This window comes from Electrophorus electricus, chromosome 3 (genome assembly GCF_013358815.1).
Source record: "Electrophorus electricus isolate fEleEle1 chromosome 3, fEleEle1.pri, whole genome shotgun sequence".
Lineage (NCBI taxonomy): Eukaryota > Metazoa > Chordata > Actinopteri > Gymnotiformes > Gymnotidae > Electrophorus > Electrophorus electricus.
In genome coordinates, this window is record NC_049537.1 from 8,301,349 (window position 1) to 8,318,374 (window position 17,026).

The 17,026-nt window shown below is 40.6% G+C and overlaps 1 protein-coding gene across 3 annotated transcripts; it reads right to left on the reverse strand.

Moving 5' to 3' along the window:
• Window positions 1–1,759: 1,759 nt before the first annotated feature.
• pfkmb (phosphofructokinase, muscle b) lies at window positions 1,760–14,854 on the reverse strand. Of its 3 annotated transcripts, XM_035524480.1 has the most exons (24): window positions 14,606–14,854; window positions 13,284–13,316; window positions 12,712–12,831; window positions 9,151–9,224; window positions 8,838–8,915; window positions 6,956–7,145; window positions 6,269–6,434; window positions 6,085–6,129; window positions 5,865–5,973; window positions 5,650–5,745; window positions 5,446–5,538; window positions 5,239–5,364; window positions 4,949–5,013; window positions 4,801–4,864; window positions 4,493–4,639; window positions 4,340–4,410; window positions 4,061–4,148; window positions 3,825–3,977; window positions 3,570–3,734; window positions 3,339–3,400; window positions 2,928–3,039; window positions 2,740–2,839; window positions 2,514–2,619; window positions 1,760–2,385 (listed from the first exon to the last, which is right to left on the reverse strand). In XM_035524480.1, exons 1-24 carry the CDS (start codon window positions 14,829–14,831, stop codon window positions 2,250–2,252), a joined length of 2,625 nt encoding a protein of 874 aa, XP_035380373.1. In that variant the 5' UTR covers window positions 14,832–14,854; the 3' UTR covers window positions 1,760–2,249. The 3 variants fall into 3 exon arrangements, with proteins under 3 accessions (XP_035380373.1, XP_026863642.2, XP_026863643.2); XM_027007841.2 differs by lacking the exon at window positions 13,284–13,316 and having other exon boundaries at window positions 12,712–12,807; window positions 14,606–14,853; XM_027007842.2 differs by lacking the exons at window positions 6,085–6,129; window positions 13,284–13,316 and having other exon boundaries at window positions 12,712–12,807; window positions 14,606–14,853.
• Between the last annotated feature and the right edge of the window lie 2,172 nt (window positions 14,855–17,026).

The following is a 17,026-nucleotide window of genomic DNA, read 5'->3' on the forward strand; positions in this document are numbered from 1 at the left end:
TCCTTCAGCACACGAACATAATTAGGAATTAAATATTTTCAACCAGGACTTTAGCAAGATGACCTACAGATGGATAATCCTGGAACACACTGCAATACTGCACAATTTGCTTTCAATATGATGTCTCTAATTTATTAATTATAATTGGACTGGACTGGGGGGGAGACATCCTTTATGTTTCACATCTTAAATAAAAGCTATGTAGCATGTTTTGGAGCATGATGTGATGTTAGGGGCTTTTGAGTTATAGTTTGTGATTGTTTGCAGTCCACACCAGATGAAAGATTGATGTTCCAGATTTTCTCTGTATTTGTGATTGGCGGTCCTTACTGCCTTATTGAATGCATGCTTAGTGTATGGATAATGTATTTAGTGTATGGATCATGTATTTGTATGGATCATGGTCAAAGCTCCTGTAGGTCTCTTCATGTTGGCCCCTACCTGTCTGTCTGTGCAAAGCAAGGTAAATTCGATGGCATTATGGATAAATTTGCTGATGTATTTCAAGGAATCAGAAAATTCAGGTGAATGCACCAGGTGACTAGAGAGCTTCATAAGGATGAAACAATTCATGTAGGCAAGAATAAAATGTGCAGATATGTCACAAGAGTAATATATATCTGTTCCCCAAAGAAAGAAGCTCTGTATTGACTCTGTATGGACTGTTTTGTTAGTTTTAAGATATTTTGGGTTTAATTTATAAACCTGATATAATACCATGATGTTTGTTTTTTACTGTTTAAATCATAATATAACAAGTTAAATTTTCCAGGACTATCCCATAGCAATCTAAACAGGGATAACAGCCATTCGTATTTTTAGGTGCCATTAGTAAACTTTTACAAACCTCTTTTAAAGGACTTTTTTCTTAGATTTAGAAATCTGGTTAAATAAATGCATTCATAGTTCTTTTTTGGAATTAACAGAGAGCATATCTTACAAAAAAACATTTATAAATATTTGTGTAAAATAAATTATTGTTATATTATTGTTATTACACTTAAATTAAATGATTAGCTAAATAGAAAACATTTAGATAATATCCAAACAATATTAAAAGTAGCATTAAAAAGATTTTATATTATTATATTTATACTAAGGGATTTTTTTTTTTTTTTTTTTTTTTTTTTTGGTCTCAACTATTTATGAAGAGTAGAAGACTTGGAACATGCCAATAATGAAAGTTCCTTTTTAGGTATTTGTGATGAGTTAAGGCTTGATACATGAGTTACAAACTGCAAATCTTATTTGTTATTAGCAACGTTTTCCGATAGATGTCTCTTTTAGTACTCATACATTTTTGCAGTTTCCTTTTTAAAATAGAAACCCTACATGTTCTTTCACTTTTCAATCATGTTTTGCATTAATTAAAAATGATTTTGTTCTATACTAGCATTTTTTATTATTATGCTATTTGCCTTTGCCTTTCCTTCAGACATTATTAGCTTAAAATACAGTATACAAATAGGTTACATTTCCTTCACACCTGTGTCTAATGATACATTTGAATTTCAACAACTGCTTAACCTTGACTATGAAATAGTCACCTTAGTGCCAACATGTAAATGAGGCTACCCCGCAGATCAGAGCCTTAGAGCGACTAATGTGCCCCCCCCCCCCCCACCCCAACTCTTTTAAATCTGTTTTTTCTTTTAACCACCACCAGAGGGCCCACCATATAAATGTTTAAACCCTGCCAACGCCTTTAATTCTTATTCTGAGTGAGCCTGAAAACACTTCCAGCACAACGATCACCAGATAAAACAGCATATTCTTTCTTTATTCACATTTGAATTTAGTGAAACTAGAGTACTGGATTTTAGAATGGAAACTAGAGAAATACACTCTATATTCTGGGTTAGGAGAAAGAAAGTAACAGAACAAAGTAACAAAGAAACAGGAGTAACAACAACAGTTTTACTTCTATTTTTTCTCATTAATTCTTAATGCACATGTGATGTGAATGCTGTTGTGTGTAATTTTAACGGATTCACACTGACACCGTTTTAGCGCGGTCTTTATTTATTTATTTGCTGCTTTAGCATCTTAGTGTAATGAGTACCTTTTGTACATCCAGGACATGGGACATTTAAATAAATCAAGACACTGTGACGTGAAACAAGTGAAGATATGGGAAAGAGGATCACAGATCCTTGATGAGAAGTTCAGAAATAGGGAAGACTTAGAAAGTGAGTGATCAATCAGTGCATGGCTATTGTAATACTCTAGGCCAGTGTGTGTCTGTGTGTCTAGATCACTCCTCTCTTCTTGATAATACTCTCCATGATTGTCTTCTCTGAGATATCTAGGCTGACCTTGTATTTGGCCAGAATCTTCAAAATGGGCCTCAGCTTTAACCACCACTGAGACTTGGGAATACGATGCCTATAGAGGAGAGGGGGTGATGCATTAGCACATCCGCACCGTATGACTGCTTGAAAGAGAAAATGCACACAAAGCCATGAAGAGGAAGAGGAGATGAGGGGAAAACATGTGGCAACATGATCACTTACTCAAAGTCAGAGTTTAGTTTGAGCTCAGCAAGAGACTGGAAGACCAAGGCTTTCTTCCTCATGCCCAGAACACAGGCAGAGTCTGGCGTGTTGGCAAAGATGCGACCTGCACAGGCACAGAGAGTCAAACACAGAGCAAACAGGTCGCAGTGAGAATACGCATCCAGAATGCCGATGGTAAGGGCTGTGAGGGAGCCAGTTTTCCCACCACTGAGCTGCCACTCACCGTGTCTGTAGCACTCCTTCAGTTTATCTGTCAGCCACAATATCGCTTTAGAACCCAATTTAGTCCCAAAGTTTCTGTCAAATGGTGATGGAGTCCCACCCTGAGGGGGAGAGAAAGCAAGAGTGTCAGAGGAGCCCACCAGGAGGGTCAATAAAGCAGCTGCAATTACAATAAAGCAGCACTAGAACCTGCTGCACGTGCCCCAGCACGTTTTTGCGACAGTCAAAGACTCCTTTGCCCTCCTCAGAGTACAAGTTGAATATGAAGTCTGTTGTGTAGTTGGGGTTACATTTTTCATTCCTGAGGAAAAAATGACTTCATGTTAGTTAGCATGATGCTCAAGGCAAAAACAAATCTTGTTGTCAAATATAACAAGACTTTCCCTCAATGAATCATTAAATGGAGTCAAAACAAATATGTGGATATGAGAGCTTAAGAGAATAAGAGAATGGTTGAGAATGGCCTCCAAGCTCATGTTGGAAGATATATCACAGGAGGTGTGTGTAGCACTTCACTTTCCCAGTCGAAGGTTAGTCCTTACATTGAGATGAGACTGTGTAGATATGAAATAAATAACAAGGCAAGACACATAAGCTGACCTGAGGACGAGGCCTCTTTTCACAGTGGTCTTCATCTTTTCCACCAAATGTTCAACATTTACCTTCAGGTTAAGTAATTAATCACCAATTAACCCACATTGTAACAATGTCAAATGAAGAAATATACTGTATCTGTCACCCGTGATGTCTTTAGATTTTGTTATAGTTTAACGGGTTCTACGTTTGTTCATTTGTGTATGCATATTTCTCTCCCCATCCATCCTTTTATACCTCCAGGTCATGGATACCAAAAGGTTCTTCATAAATATAAGCAGCATCAGCTCCTCCAGCAAGGCCTGCCATGGTTGCCAGATATCCGCAGTATCCCCCCATAGTCTCAATGATGAAAACTCTGCGCTTTGTCCCAGCTGCAGATTGCTTTATCCTGTCACATGTCTCACAAACACATACAAAGATGAGCTTAGGGATGTTAGCATCTGCATATGAGTCAGTGTGTCTGTGTAAATGTGCGTTAGTATTTCTCACTGTTGTAATGGTGTTAAGAGCAGTATCAGCTCCAATGCTAAAGTCAGATCCAGGAACATTGTTGGAAACGGTAGCTGGAATGACAACAATGGGAATACACAATTCCTCATACTTCTCTCTGGCAGTCACCAAATCCATACCTCCGACAAATGCCTAAGAAACAGAGAGCAGAGAGAAACTTCTCTTTTAGGAAATTTTGGGAGTCCAGATGACTTGATCATTACAACATTTCTCACCTCAAATCCTCCAATGACGACCAGAGCATGAATATTGAACTTAGCTACATTGAGACTGATGTCTTCGATCATACTTCTTGGCAATGTCCTACACACATACAGAGGGAGAAAAAGAGCTATTAGCAACTGACATAATGTTCACTATATTTCATAAGATGAGATATCAGGTTAATTTATATACAGCACTGTGAAGAACTCCAGTGTTGCTGCTTGTGTTTCCTTAAATGCATGGCTAAGGGGTTAACTGAGGGGTCCTTTCTTATTGTTGTACTATCGTACCTCTTAGTTCCCAGGTTAGAACCTCCCTCTCCAGTCCAGTTCCCAACAGCTGCCCATGAAATAGGCTCGATCTGAACATGGAAACAATGAAAAGGCCAAGTCAACTTGTGCAAATGACTAAACATTAGACGTACTTTGTGGACGTGTAATTACATGTCCGTGAGCGAGTCCCTCGAAGCCGTCGTGTATAACCAGCATATGATGTCCCTGTAGGATGCCAGTCCTGACTGCAGAACGGACAGCTGCATTCATACCTGCACACGGGGCGCCCACATTCATTATGCCAATATTTATATTACTCTGGAGCGAGGGCCGAGGATCAGATGGAGGAATAGACATGAGACAAGAGGGGTAAGGGGAAAGAGAACATCTATTATTTACCAAAAAACAATAAGCCAGACATTGCTGGGTAAAAGAGAAATAGGAACATAGGGAAATAATCAGCAGCTGCGAGGACTCACCTTCACCTCAGCGGGATTCACGTGAGCGAGCAGCTTATACGTGTTCCAGTTGCTCTCGAAGCTCCTGCCGGAAGACAGTCAGTACACAGCATGGACTCAACAGATTCAGCGAGAGGAAGGCATGGACACATGGGGATAGAGAACTCACTTTCCCCTGAGCTTTACAGCCTCTTCAAACCTGCCATCTGCCATGGCTTTGGTCACATCTTTAGTCTGACAGAGAATAGAGAAACATGTGTTGCCCACTAACATGAATACACCTTACAAAAATGCTCAGTGAAAGAATTTTAGACTTGAACATCCCTAACTAAAGCTAAAGAAAGCACATGTCAGAAAGGAACCTTTCAAAATTTTGCAGCTTTTCAAGAGCATGTGTTCAAAGGCTGCTTTCCAGAGCCACTGATTCTGATATGTTGGTTTTGCGAGGTGAAGACATACCACTTGTACGCACTCCATGAGGGGCAGTCGCACAGCCTGATTGCCCGACAAACTGACCACACACGCAGGTGTTTCAGGTGTGGCCTCCAGTAAGGCCATCACAGCCTCCACTCCCATCCTACTGCCCTGGAAATAGCAGCAACTTTATCACTAGTAAATGAGGTATTTTCAAAATTCACCAGAACATGGTGGAAATCTATAATATACCAGTATTCTGTCGAAGGCTGATGGTGTTCCTCCTCTCTGTACATGGCCCAGGATTGTAGCTCGAGTGTCAAAGCCAAGTTTCTTGGTGACAAGCTAAAAACAGCACAAAACACGAACACTGTTGGCCACCAGAGTAGAGACTTACAGTAATATTCTTATGTGGTGTTTTGACTGTGAAGTGTGAGGGGCCAAGGTGATTCTTACATTCTTGATCATGTCACATGTGATGGGTTTGCCAAAGCGATCTGTAGCTCCCTCAGCCACAATGATAACGTTAAGACGATAGCCCAGACTTCTTTGCTAAAAAAGGAATTGTAAATAAAAATGGGATATTTGAAAAATTATGATAATTGTGTATATTCTGATGATAACTTTGTGTGTGTGTGTGTGTGTGTGTGTGTACTTATTATATTTGTTACATCAGTGAGTCTCCTGCACAGATGATCTTCCCAGCCATCATCTGGAGGCATCTCAGGAATAAATACCCAGTCCGCCCCACTTGCCAGAGCTGTTACTAAGGCCAAATACCTACAACAAATGTGGCAGAAAAATGCTTATAGCAAAAACAGAAAGGATAATCAAACAAGAATGTAGGCAAACAGAAAAATAAACAGAATGAAAAAGTATTATGTTCCCTACCCACAATGCCTGCCCATCACCTCTAGAATAAAGGCTCTTTGATGACTATGGCAAGAGGAAGAGCAGTTAATCACTATTGTACTACTTATTCCACTAGTGGATAATCTACTGGACAATGTCTGATGTGGGCACACTGTAGACAGAAATATGAATTGTATGAATGTGTGGGGAGGGGGGCCTTTACCTCTGTGCTGTGGTTGTTATGGCATCCACCACCTCTATGATCCTATGCAAAGCTGAGTCTGTTCCGATTGTCATGTCAGTGCCACAGAAATCATTGTCTATAGAGCCAACCATCCCTACAATGTTCAGATGAGATGACTGCTTGGCTTCTTCTGCTGTGATCTTACCTGCAGAAATGTGGGGTCTAAAACTGTTACAATTGTCCACATTTTAGTATATCAGCAGTACAGACAAAAACCCACTAAAAAGGAAAACATTATTTGATATAGAAAGTAATATTTTCTAACAGTGGTTTAGTATATAAAAATGATGAATAATTATGAATGTTTTCTGGTTGTAACATATCAACTAATTTGCAACATATCAGATGACACCACAGTCCATCAGAGGTCTCTCTCACACACACACACACACACACACATTCACAAAGGGCCATCAGTCAACCTAACATGCACGCCTTGTGGGAGGAATGTGGGAGGAATCTAGAGCACCCGGAGGAACGCAGGTGGGCACGGGGAGAACATGCAAACTCAAACTCCACACAGACAGCAGCCACGCCAGGAGACAAAGTCAGGACACTGTAGCTGTGAGTCAGCAATGCCCTACATAATTCGTGTAGGTAAAGAGCAAGGATCCTCAGCCAGTCCCAATGTGTAGTGTGATACAGCAGCACAGAAGGCTGTGGCACCTGCTTTGACCAGGATCTGGAGCAGCTCACTCCACTCGGAACGGAACTGGTTGGCCCCCGTCAGACTGCCGTCTCCACCAATCACACACAGGTTAGTGATGCCCAGCTTCACCAGGTTACATGCTGCATTAGTACGACCCTCCTTAGTGCGGAAATCTTGACAGCGGGCAGTGCCAATCACTGTGCCACCCTGGGGGAAGCAAGAGGCGTACAAGAGGAGAGAAAAGACAATCTGGGATTATGGCAGCCCTTACACAGAAAAAGACTGGACAAACATAGTTCATAGGAAGCAGTGAATATGTTTGAACTATGTTGCACTAGATAGCTACTCTACATAACCTGCGGTCATTTAGAGATGCAACGGCAGTATGAATGACAGGGGCAATTGTCACGGAACGTCCCCCCAAGTCATGTGGTACGGCCTGCCGTGTGCAGGGGGAGGGTTCACAATTGTTTGTAGCCACACCCTCCGTGATGGCACACATCTGTACAGGGGTTGATGTTAAGTGTTTGTCTATTTAAACCCCCGCCTGCATATGCCTTATCGTTGGTCATTGTTACTGCTACTGTCATCATTAGCATTATTGTGTGTATAGCCATTGTTCGCGTGAACCATCGTTTATATGTTGTTGTTATTACTGTTTACACTGTTCGTTGTTATGTGTGAGTGCCATGAATGTCATTTGTTTTGTCAATAAATGTTTCACTATGTCGATGGATTCTGTGCATCCTGCTCCGTGCCCTCCAGTTAATAAAGAGTACTTAGAAAATACAGTACATGTAATCGGGCAATGGCTGTATATACTGCACACAAATTTCAGGGAGACAGCATTTAAATGCTGCTTCAGGTATCTTGAGCTCTGTGCATGCAATCCTCCATAGTCCACCAGCAGCAGACAACATGGTGGCAGACCACATAAACATGGTGTACTTTATATGCCGCCCCTCAGCATAGCCACAGCAGCGCTTGTCATCCACGAGAACTCACCAGACCACATGAGAGGTTCACATTCAGATTTGTCCAAAGTCCAATGTTTATTCATTATACTACCTTAACCAGCTTCCAGATACACAAAAGATATGAAGTGATGCAGTACTTGAAGCACTTAAACCAACACCATCAATTGTTCCAAGAAATGTTTATATATTTTAGTCTTTTTCTCCCTAGCCTGTGCAAGCCATGCTTCAGGTTTTGCCTGCTCTCCTTCTACCCTGCCTGAAGTAGATTTGAAGAATAGAGTCAAACGTTTGTTAGCCCGGCTTCAATAGGCTGCTATACTTCATGTAAAGAGCAGGCTTTCCTAATGATTGAAGTCTCTGTGTGTGTAAATAGCAAGTAAGCATAATGGAAGTAGCATGTAAGTTTATATTACTTCAGTAAAAACAATACAGTAGCAATGTGGTTACATTTACCTGACACTTTTATACAAGCAACTTACAACAATCACAACAGAATACAACTTGGGTAACCAAGGGTTCATGGCTCAGGGGCCCAACAAGGGTTCATGGCTCAGGGGCCCAACAGTGGCAGCAGTGGGGCTTGAACTGGCAACCTCCTGATTACAAGTCGAGTACCTTAACTTCTGAAGTGTGATGTTTGCTGCAGCCAAGCCCTGTGTAAATCATGCCAAACACCTTTTTTCCCCCCAGACTGTCCTAAACTAAAATATTTCCTGTATTCCAGAAAAAAAAAAAACATTTTTTACATCAATAAATTCCACAAAAACCACATGACATAACCTAGATGAAAACCTTTTGAAAACATGGCCTTTATTCCAGCCTGTTTTTTGTTTGGTTATAATAACTGCAAGAAGAGAGATGAGCTCACTACACCAGTAGGACTAATGAAACCAGACTGAGAGAATATAGGTGCAGCTCTTACCAGTTGCAGCATCATAGATACACTCTCCCATGTTGCTTGGCAGATGTGGTCACGTCCATCCACTAGACCCTGATATCCCTATACCCACGCACGCACGCAAGCACACACTGTGCATTTTATGAACACAGCATCTTACAACACCTTCCTGTAATAATACTGGTAATCTCACCTGTAAAAAAATGGCTTTTCTATCTTTCTTTTAATGACATATTCTCTGTATTGTTTAATATATGTATGTGTTTGAAATTGCTACACTTACTATGCTACAGACACAACTACAGCTATTTGCTGGTTTGTAGCATGTGTCTCTTACCTCATACACAACGTAGACTTTAGCACCAGTGTAGATGCCTACTCTCACTACAGCTCTAACGGCAGCATTCATACCTGTGCGAGCACACAGAAAAAAGAGCATACAGAGAGAGTACGAGATAATACACAGCACAGTACAACACTTGACTTCATGAGAATCTGTTAAGAATGTGGATACTTCCATATTATTCTTCACATTCTTTAGTGTGACTTGCATGTTTAGTGTGTTCACATTACAAAAACTCCATAATCCAGTATGCTTAAAGGAACTTGGATGTTGTATTCTGAAGACGCTTGAGCACTATAGGGTGCCTTGTTATACTATTTACATGATGCTTTTAGACAAAGCAACTTACAGTTAAGACTGAGTACACCTTGAGCAATTGAGGGTTAAGGGTCTTGCTCAGGGGCCCACTTAGCAGTGGTGGGGCTTGAACCAACAACCTTCAGATTACAAGGAGGAATTTAAAAAACCTACACTTATCACAGTCTTACTACAACATTTGACCAACATTGGCTAGGGGTAAGTCTTTTTAACTGGAGCTTGGATCCTGAATGGCTTGAGTCCCATGTCATGATATGTATATTTAAAAAAAAAAATTTTTTAAATGTCCTCACTGGTCCTCTGGGCGGTCTTTTTTTCCTTCAAGCTCGGGTGCTCTACCAGAGGCCTGGGACCATAAGAGTCCTGTGTAGCTGTTCTCAGGTCTGCACATTTCTGGACCAAGATCTTGGATGTTGTTCCTGTGATCTGTTGGAGCCATTCTCCCAGTTTAGGGCTTACAGCCCCTAGTGCTAAGATTACCAGGGGAAGCACAGTTGCCTTCATCCTCCACATATTTACTTCAGCCTTTGATATTTCTCAAGCTTCTTATATTCCCTTTTTCTGATGTTGCTACCACTCATGCCCCCGTGTTCCATTTTCCTGATGTTGCTATCTTCTGCTGTTTGTCGACCACTACTATGTCTGGTTGGTTAGCTATTACCATCTTGTCTGTCCGTATCTGAATGTCCCACAGGATCTTAGCATGGTCGTTTTCCACCACCTTTGGGGGTATATTCCACTTAGACTTGGGAACTTCCAGCCCATACTATATGCATGTACTCGAAGCCCATACACTATGGCAGCTACTTGGTTATGGCGTTCTATGTATGCCCTTCCTCCTAGCATTTTGCATCCCACTGTTATGTGCTGGACTGTCTCACAGGCATCTTTGCACAGCCTGCATCTTGGGTCCAGCCTGGTTAGGTAGATCCCAGCCTCTATTGATCTTGTATTCAGAGCTTCTCTGAAATAAATCTTGTACTGAAATTATACCAAATGGTAAGCAGAGGAACCTGCATCGGCCAAACATTTTGTTGAATGTGTTCAATCTCATACATTTTTCAGTGAGCTTTGTCATCCACTAACCCAATCTGGCACCCATCATGCTGAAAAAAAAACATGCTCCAGATAACTTTGCTATGATGTTTTTAAATGTTGGTAGTGGATAGTGCAGACTCTTGATTACTGTTTACAAATTGTAAGGGTCTAGTTCGCTCTTGGAGCCTAGTCTGAAGTATACTCTTGGAGGGATTACAGTTATTTTGTCTCCTTTATTTGAATTTGAATTTGAGCCATTCAGTACAATTTCAATATCCACAAGTGTCTGTTCTCTGTCTGAAATTCATTTTTCATGTAATATTGGATCATTAAACTGCTTTTCACAACAGTGCTTTTGCTTCTCGCTACTATTGTTTTCATCTGGGCTTGTGCTGTTTCATGCAATCTAGCTATGTCGATAGTCTTGTAAGTGCTGCTCCTTGGTTTAGCACTTTTCACTCTTGACCAGTGAAGGCAAATACAATCTGATCATATACCATGTACTCACAATTAGCATACCCGCAGTCTTTGACTAGCAGTTTTAACTCAGTTATGAATTCTTTGAATGGGTCACTAGTTCCTTGCACCCTCACGTGAAATTTATAACATTTGAATATAGAGTTTGCTTTCTGCATCAAGTCATAGAATGTTTTTAGCTTCTCATTTCCATCCTTTGTGAGAAGCTAATGTATTGAAGTGTCGGTGAATGAAAAGTGGGCTGGTGGGGGATTCCTTTAGTTGTGGAAGTTTGCAAGAACTTGAAACTTAAAAAATCTAATATATATACCAAATTTTGCATCCATACACTTAAAACATCCACAGTTTTTTGCAAGCATTAAAATAGGGCCCTAGCCATATGACATGCTATTGGTATATTATTGTACTGCTAGTTCATTTAGTCCAACATTAATTCACTGAATTCCTCTAAACTTGTTACACAGTAATGAACTACATATTGCAATGTTCTAGTCATATTCCAGTCAAAGGTCCTTAGTCCATACAATCTAATCTAGTGTAGCACAAATAAACATACACAAACACCCACCAGTTAATCTAACCCACTTAATGCTTAAAGCCCATTAAAAGGGTAAGGAGGGCAGCTCAAGTGTCTGTTTAGGAGCAAGCAGCCCCCAATGACCAACTCTCGACTGCAACCTCAGCAAAGGTCATTCGGCTAAATATAACAGTCCCCAGACAGTCCCCGGGGGCGGGGGGGTGGGGGGTGGAGTGATGAGATAGATGTGAAGAGAGAGAAAGAGAGGAGTGAGAGTGGAGAAAAAGAGAGAATGGGGAAGGGGAGGGAGGGAGGGAGGAGGAGGAGGAAGAGGAGGAGGAGGGGGAGAGAGAGGTGGAGGAGAAGGGTTAGAGGGCAAAAAGATGCCGGGGAGGCTGGAGGATCTTCGGGGTTTCTGGGTTACCAGATGGTAGCAGATAAGTTCCTCTTGCTAACGGTTGGCTGAAAGGTCACAGTGAAAGTGTTCTGACCTCTTACATCCTTTTAGGGTTGGGAATCATGAGGCTCACCTTGCACAGCTTCACATGTGCTTTAGCATAGAACAAGTTTCTCATCATATTCATTAAATGCAATTTCATTGACACTCTTGAGGTATGGCAGGTCATATAACCTCCAAAGCTCAAAAAATATATATAATTTTTGCCATGTAATAGAGACATATAATTTATATTAAAGAAATTTTGCATAGATGTATATTAAAGACATTATTAGAGCTGAACATTTTTATAAATGGTCATGCATAAACATGTATGGATGAGGCCCAATAGATAGGCTCTAACAAATACCTAGCCCACAGAGAGGAAGACAGTATTTTTCCACCTCAGGATCCTTACACTGAGAAGCCTTGCTAAACACATCAAAAAGTTTTGCTCAGCAAATGTTCAGGTTTCCTTTAGCAATGCTCAGCCTATGAGAGGATCCATAAAGAACAGAGGCATTCCTCATTGCAACCGGATTGCATGTCAGTTACAATATAAAGTTGCAAAAACAACTAATCTCAGTACACAGCAGACTATAGAGGTCTTCCCTGCTAAACTAACAAGACTGTGCATTTAAATATGTATTATTTCTTTGGTGACTCGTACACAAAAGAAATTAGTTCCCTTGCCCAGCCAACGCTCGCTCTGCTTGGGCAACATGTCCACAGCACCCGCTGTTAGGTACCATATATGAGACCCACTCACCCTGTGAATCTCCCCCGGACGTGAGGACAGCGATGGCCTTCCCTACACCCATCTTGGTGGGGTCCTCTGGTGTTGCCTGCATTGTGATGGACTTGTCTGAAAGAGAAAAGGAAAGAAAAACTTTACGAAAGGGCCTGAACTTCTCTCTCACTTTCACTCTCTCTCTGCTCTCTCTTAGACCGATGGGGAAAGTAATTAATCTGGACATAGGAGACATTATATAACACCCCCCACCCCACCCCTGGCATGCAGTCACACTCACAAACCTGCTCCCTCTTCACCTACTCACAACACACAACAGACAATCTTTTCCGTATGATAACTTTAGCTGTGGGTGCAATATATGTTACTGTTGGTATTAATACAGTGTCACACAAACACACAAAGAAACACACACGCGCATTCAAAATAAATACACACACATTCAAACTAAACATACACATTTAAACTAAGCCAAGGAATATCTATGTGAGGTATTACCTACACATCTCTCTCTTTCTCTCTCTTTCACACACACACACACACACACACACACACTTTCCTCTATGTTGTGTGGCAAAGCTCTCTGAAGCACCCATTTGTAGAGTTTTCAGAAACATGTTTTTCTATCTTTCAGAGGATATACAGTAGATTTCAGTAGATATTTTTCATTACAGGAAGGACTTTGTATAGGCGATTATTAGCAAGGTATAGCTATTGTTTTATTATAGAAAAGCCTCCTCATTTCTTTTCTTTTTATGCAAGATATTACTGTAATACGACATTATGGTTTAGGGTTTCTAAAGTAAATTAGGGTTTCTAAAATAAAAATGTCCTACTCCTACTCTGCTGCAATAGCCTTCTAATGTAGTTTTGAGAGAAAGTGGATTAAACCTTTTGTAATCAACTATGTAGCTTCTTAACATACACACACACACACACACACACACACACACACACACACACATACATTGTTTCTCTCACTCTGTGGTACAGTGATGTTCCATCAAAGCTGACTAATTGGGTTAAGTCACCATGTCCAGACGGCAGTCCCTATGCAGCTTTACATCTCTCCAGTCCAGAGACAACACCAGGGTAGAGCAGCCTGGGCCCTTAGTCTGGATCTACCACCTCAAACATCACTAAAGGAGAGAGGCTTGATTTTGGAGTGGTGTAGCAAGTGCCTCCTCTTAGCTGTAATATGTTTTATGATTAAAAGCTACAACTAATCGTACTCTTGAGCTTAAAGAGGATAAAGGTGTCAAGATGAATCTTCCTAACAGTGTTTACACTACAAATATATACATTACAAAGGTACAATCTATGTACCAAAAATAGTTCTGTAATAAGATTTATGTCAGTCCCAATACGCAACAAGCTTGATGGAACAATGCCGGTCCTCATTCAAAGTCACATGCTGTCCACACTGTCTGATGTGTGTGCTGTGTCACACCAGTGAGGACTGTGTCATTTGGTCATCTGTTTGACTGTCTATATGCCAAAATATCCAGAAACCCAATACTGCACGCACGCACACACACACGCACGCACGCACGCACACACACACACACACACACTCACACACACACACACAAACACACACACTCATACCTATGTACCTAAATAGCCTACTGTTGTACACTTAATAATTAGGTCTAGTCACATACAGTGTATGCCTTCAAATAATGATTTTAAAAATGTAAATACATAAAAGCTATAACACAAAATCTGCTCTAGATGATAGGCATCAATATTGACACACTCAAAGTTCTTTGCTCAACAGTGTAAAAAAAAAGTAAAGTAACATTCTACTCAAAGTATCCTTAGCTGGTACAGACAGGTTAAAGGTAAAAAATACCCTCAACACACACACACACACACACACACACACACACACACAGACACACACACATACCGTGATTGGTATTGGCATGATAGCGAATCTTCCTGCAAGTGAAGTGCCAGATCAACACAGCCAGTCCAGTATAAGGAATCCAAGGGGCAACACGAAAGCCCAACTCCAGCACACTCACACACAACCCTAGGAAACACACACTCGCCTCACATGCAGACACAAGCACATCACAGAGGCATACACACTCCTCCCAAACACTTACACACCTGTCCCACACTGCCTCCATTACTCCCCCCGGAATGGGGTGGTGTGGTGGCCATAACCAGGACCTATCAGTATTATTAGAGCTGACCTCACATATTCTCTATCTCTCTCCCTCTCTCGCTCTCTCTCTCTATCCATGTTCCTTCTTTCTTGAAACGTCCCTCTTTATTTTTCCCACTGCCTCCTCTCCTGCTTCTTATTTTCATCTTATTTTCATCTTATTTATACTCTTGTTTACAACTTCACGGTCCACTATGTTACTTGGGAGAGTTGTTAGTGATCTCGTTTGAAGGGAAACCCGGAAATGGCGTATTAAAATATAGTATTTGCAAAAAAAAAAGATCATTGATTTTGCAATATATTGCAAATTATTACAGTGAAATACTACAAACTCCCACTGTGCTCTTTTCAGCACTCCCTCTCCTTCATAACAACCCAAACCCTCTCCATATCCTCCTTTTCTTACACACTCTCTAAACTATAAATTAGCATGTTCTCTCTTTCCCGATCCCTATACCGTTCCTTTTTCATTGCTTTTTGTTACTGCGTGAAAGTGGTTGCAAGTGATGTATGGAAAATGCCAATATTTATTTATCTGACACAATTGGAATTTGGAACTATTTTTTATAATTTGCACTCTAAACATAAAACAATCCAGACAGTTTTAGGTGTTATTTCAGTAATCAGTGATATAATCAGTGATAAGACATGCCCCATATGTCCTTAGTTATTGATCACATTGTTGTGCATTTTGTGTATTGTTGTGTAAATGTTGCGTCCTTTGGAAAAGTAGTGGCATGGTTATGGCTGTGCCAGCAGCTATAAGATGGTGCATGCAGCCTTTCTGGATTTCCTGATAGCACTTATTATTGTTTAAGATAGACTTTATGTATTTTGCACTTCTAGGTATCAGCATTCATCCCTGTATTCTACAGTATTCTAGTTCATTGGTATGTTTGATTCTAACCTACTGTACTGTACTAGGATATATTCTATGAGTAAATGACAAAGCACTTTTGTAAGTCACTCTGGATAAGAGCGTCTGCTAACTGCCGTAAATGTAAATGTAAATGACATTCTCAAGTTTTCCTTTAAATCTTCTGATTTTTCCCTCTTCTTAAGCTCTGTGAGCAGATGGACTGGTATCCATGCAAAAAATCTTGTATTATTATTAGGAGACAGGTTAACTTATGTCATAGAAATGATTAACTGGGGAATGGATGAATTACTGTCAAAGTAGAGTTACATTAGTCTGGGCTATTCCATTAGATCCAATAAGGATCTAGCATGTACCTGTACAGGTTCTTGGTCTAAGAAATTACGATTATTTCTTGGTTAAAGGTGTAGCTAATGGAAAAGTCTGAGCTCTACAAAGGTGAGAACTCTGATGTTAAGAAGTGTAAGTATATATGCACTTTTATTGTGTGCAGCTAGAGGGCACACCTGACAGCAGATTTCTTTCTATTTTAATATTCTGTTTGTGTGTGTGTGTGTGTGTGTGTGTGTGTGTGTGTGTGTGTGTGTGTGTGTGTGTGTGTGTGTGTGTGTTTGTGCGTGTGCGTGTGTGCTTGTACGTGAGCTAGATAAATCCTCCTTACATACCAGTTTTAATACCCTCAACTTGGAGAACTCTTTGCTTTCATAAATAAAATTATTTATAGTATAAAAGCAGGATACAATTTTATTAAAATGTATATTGTTTTGAATAAACAAAAACTTCACTAAGCTTGTCATACATTTTTGGCATGAGGCTTGCTTGGATGCTTGAATCGACCATTTATAAACCAGATCAGATGTTTTGGATAATGATTTTGAGTTATTAAATGAATGTGTAACTGCCTCCCTACTTTAATTTTCTGATAGATAACCCAACGTGGGCATATGCTGGTGGGATACACCTGAGCCGCCCTTTTACCCTTTTGTAGAATATGAGGGCCCATTTACCAGGGCTGCAGTAGTGAAACACTTGTGCGGCCACACCTGGGTGCTCATGTGCAAAAACACAACTCAAACTTTTTCTGAATGCAGCTCTGCCTTGGAGGCAGAATGCAGGTAATTGGTTAATTACCAACAGGCGGAGATTAATGTGATTAGTTAACAAGCTTTTCAAATACTGCAGGTTCACTCTATATGGTTCCTCTGCTGTGACTACAGGAAATTACTTGAAAAACAAGTGCTTAAAGACGCATTGCAGCAGTCAGAGTTACCTAAGCACGT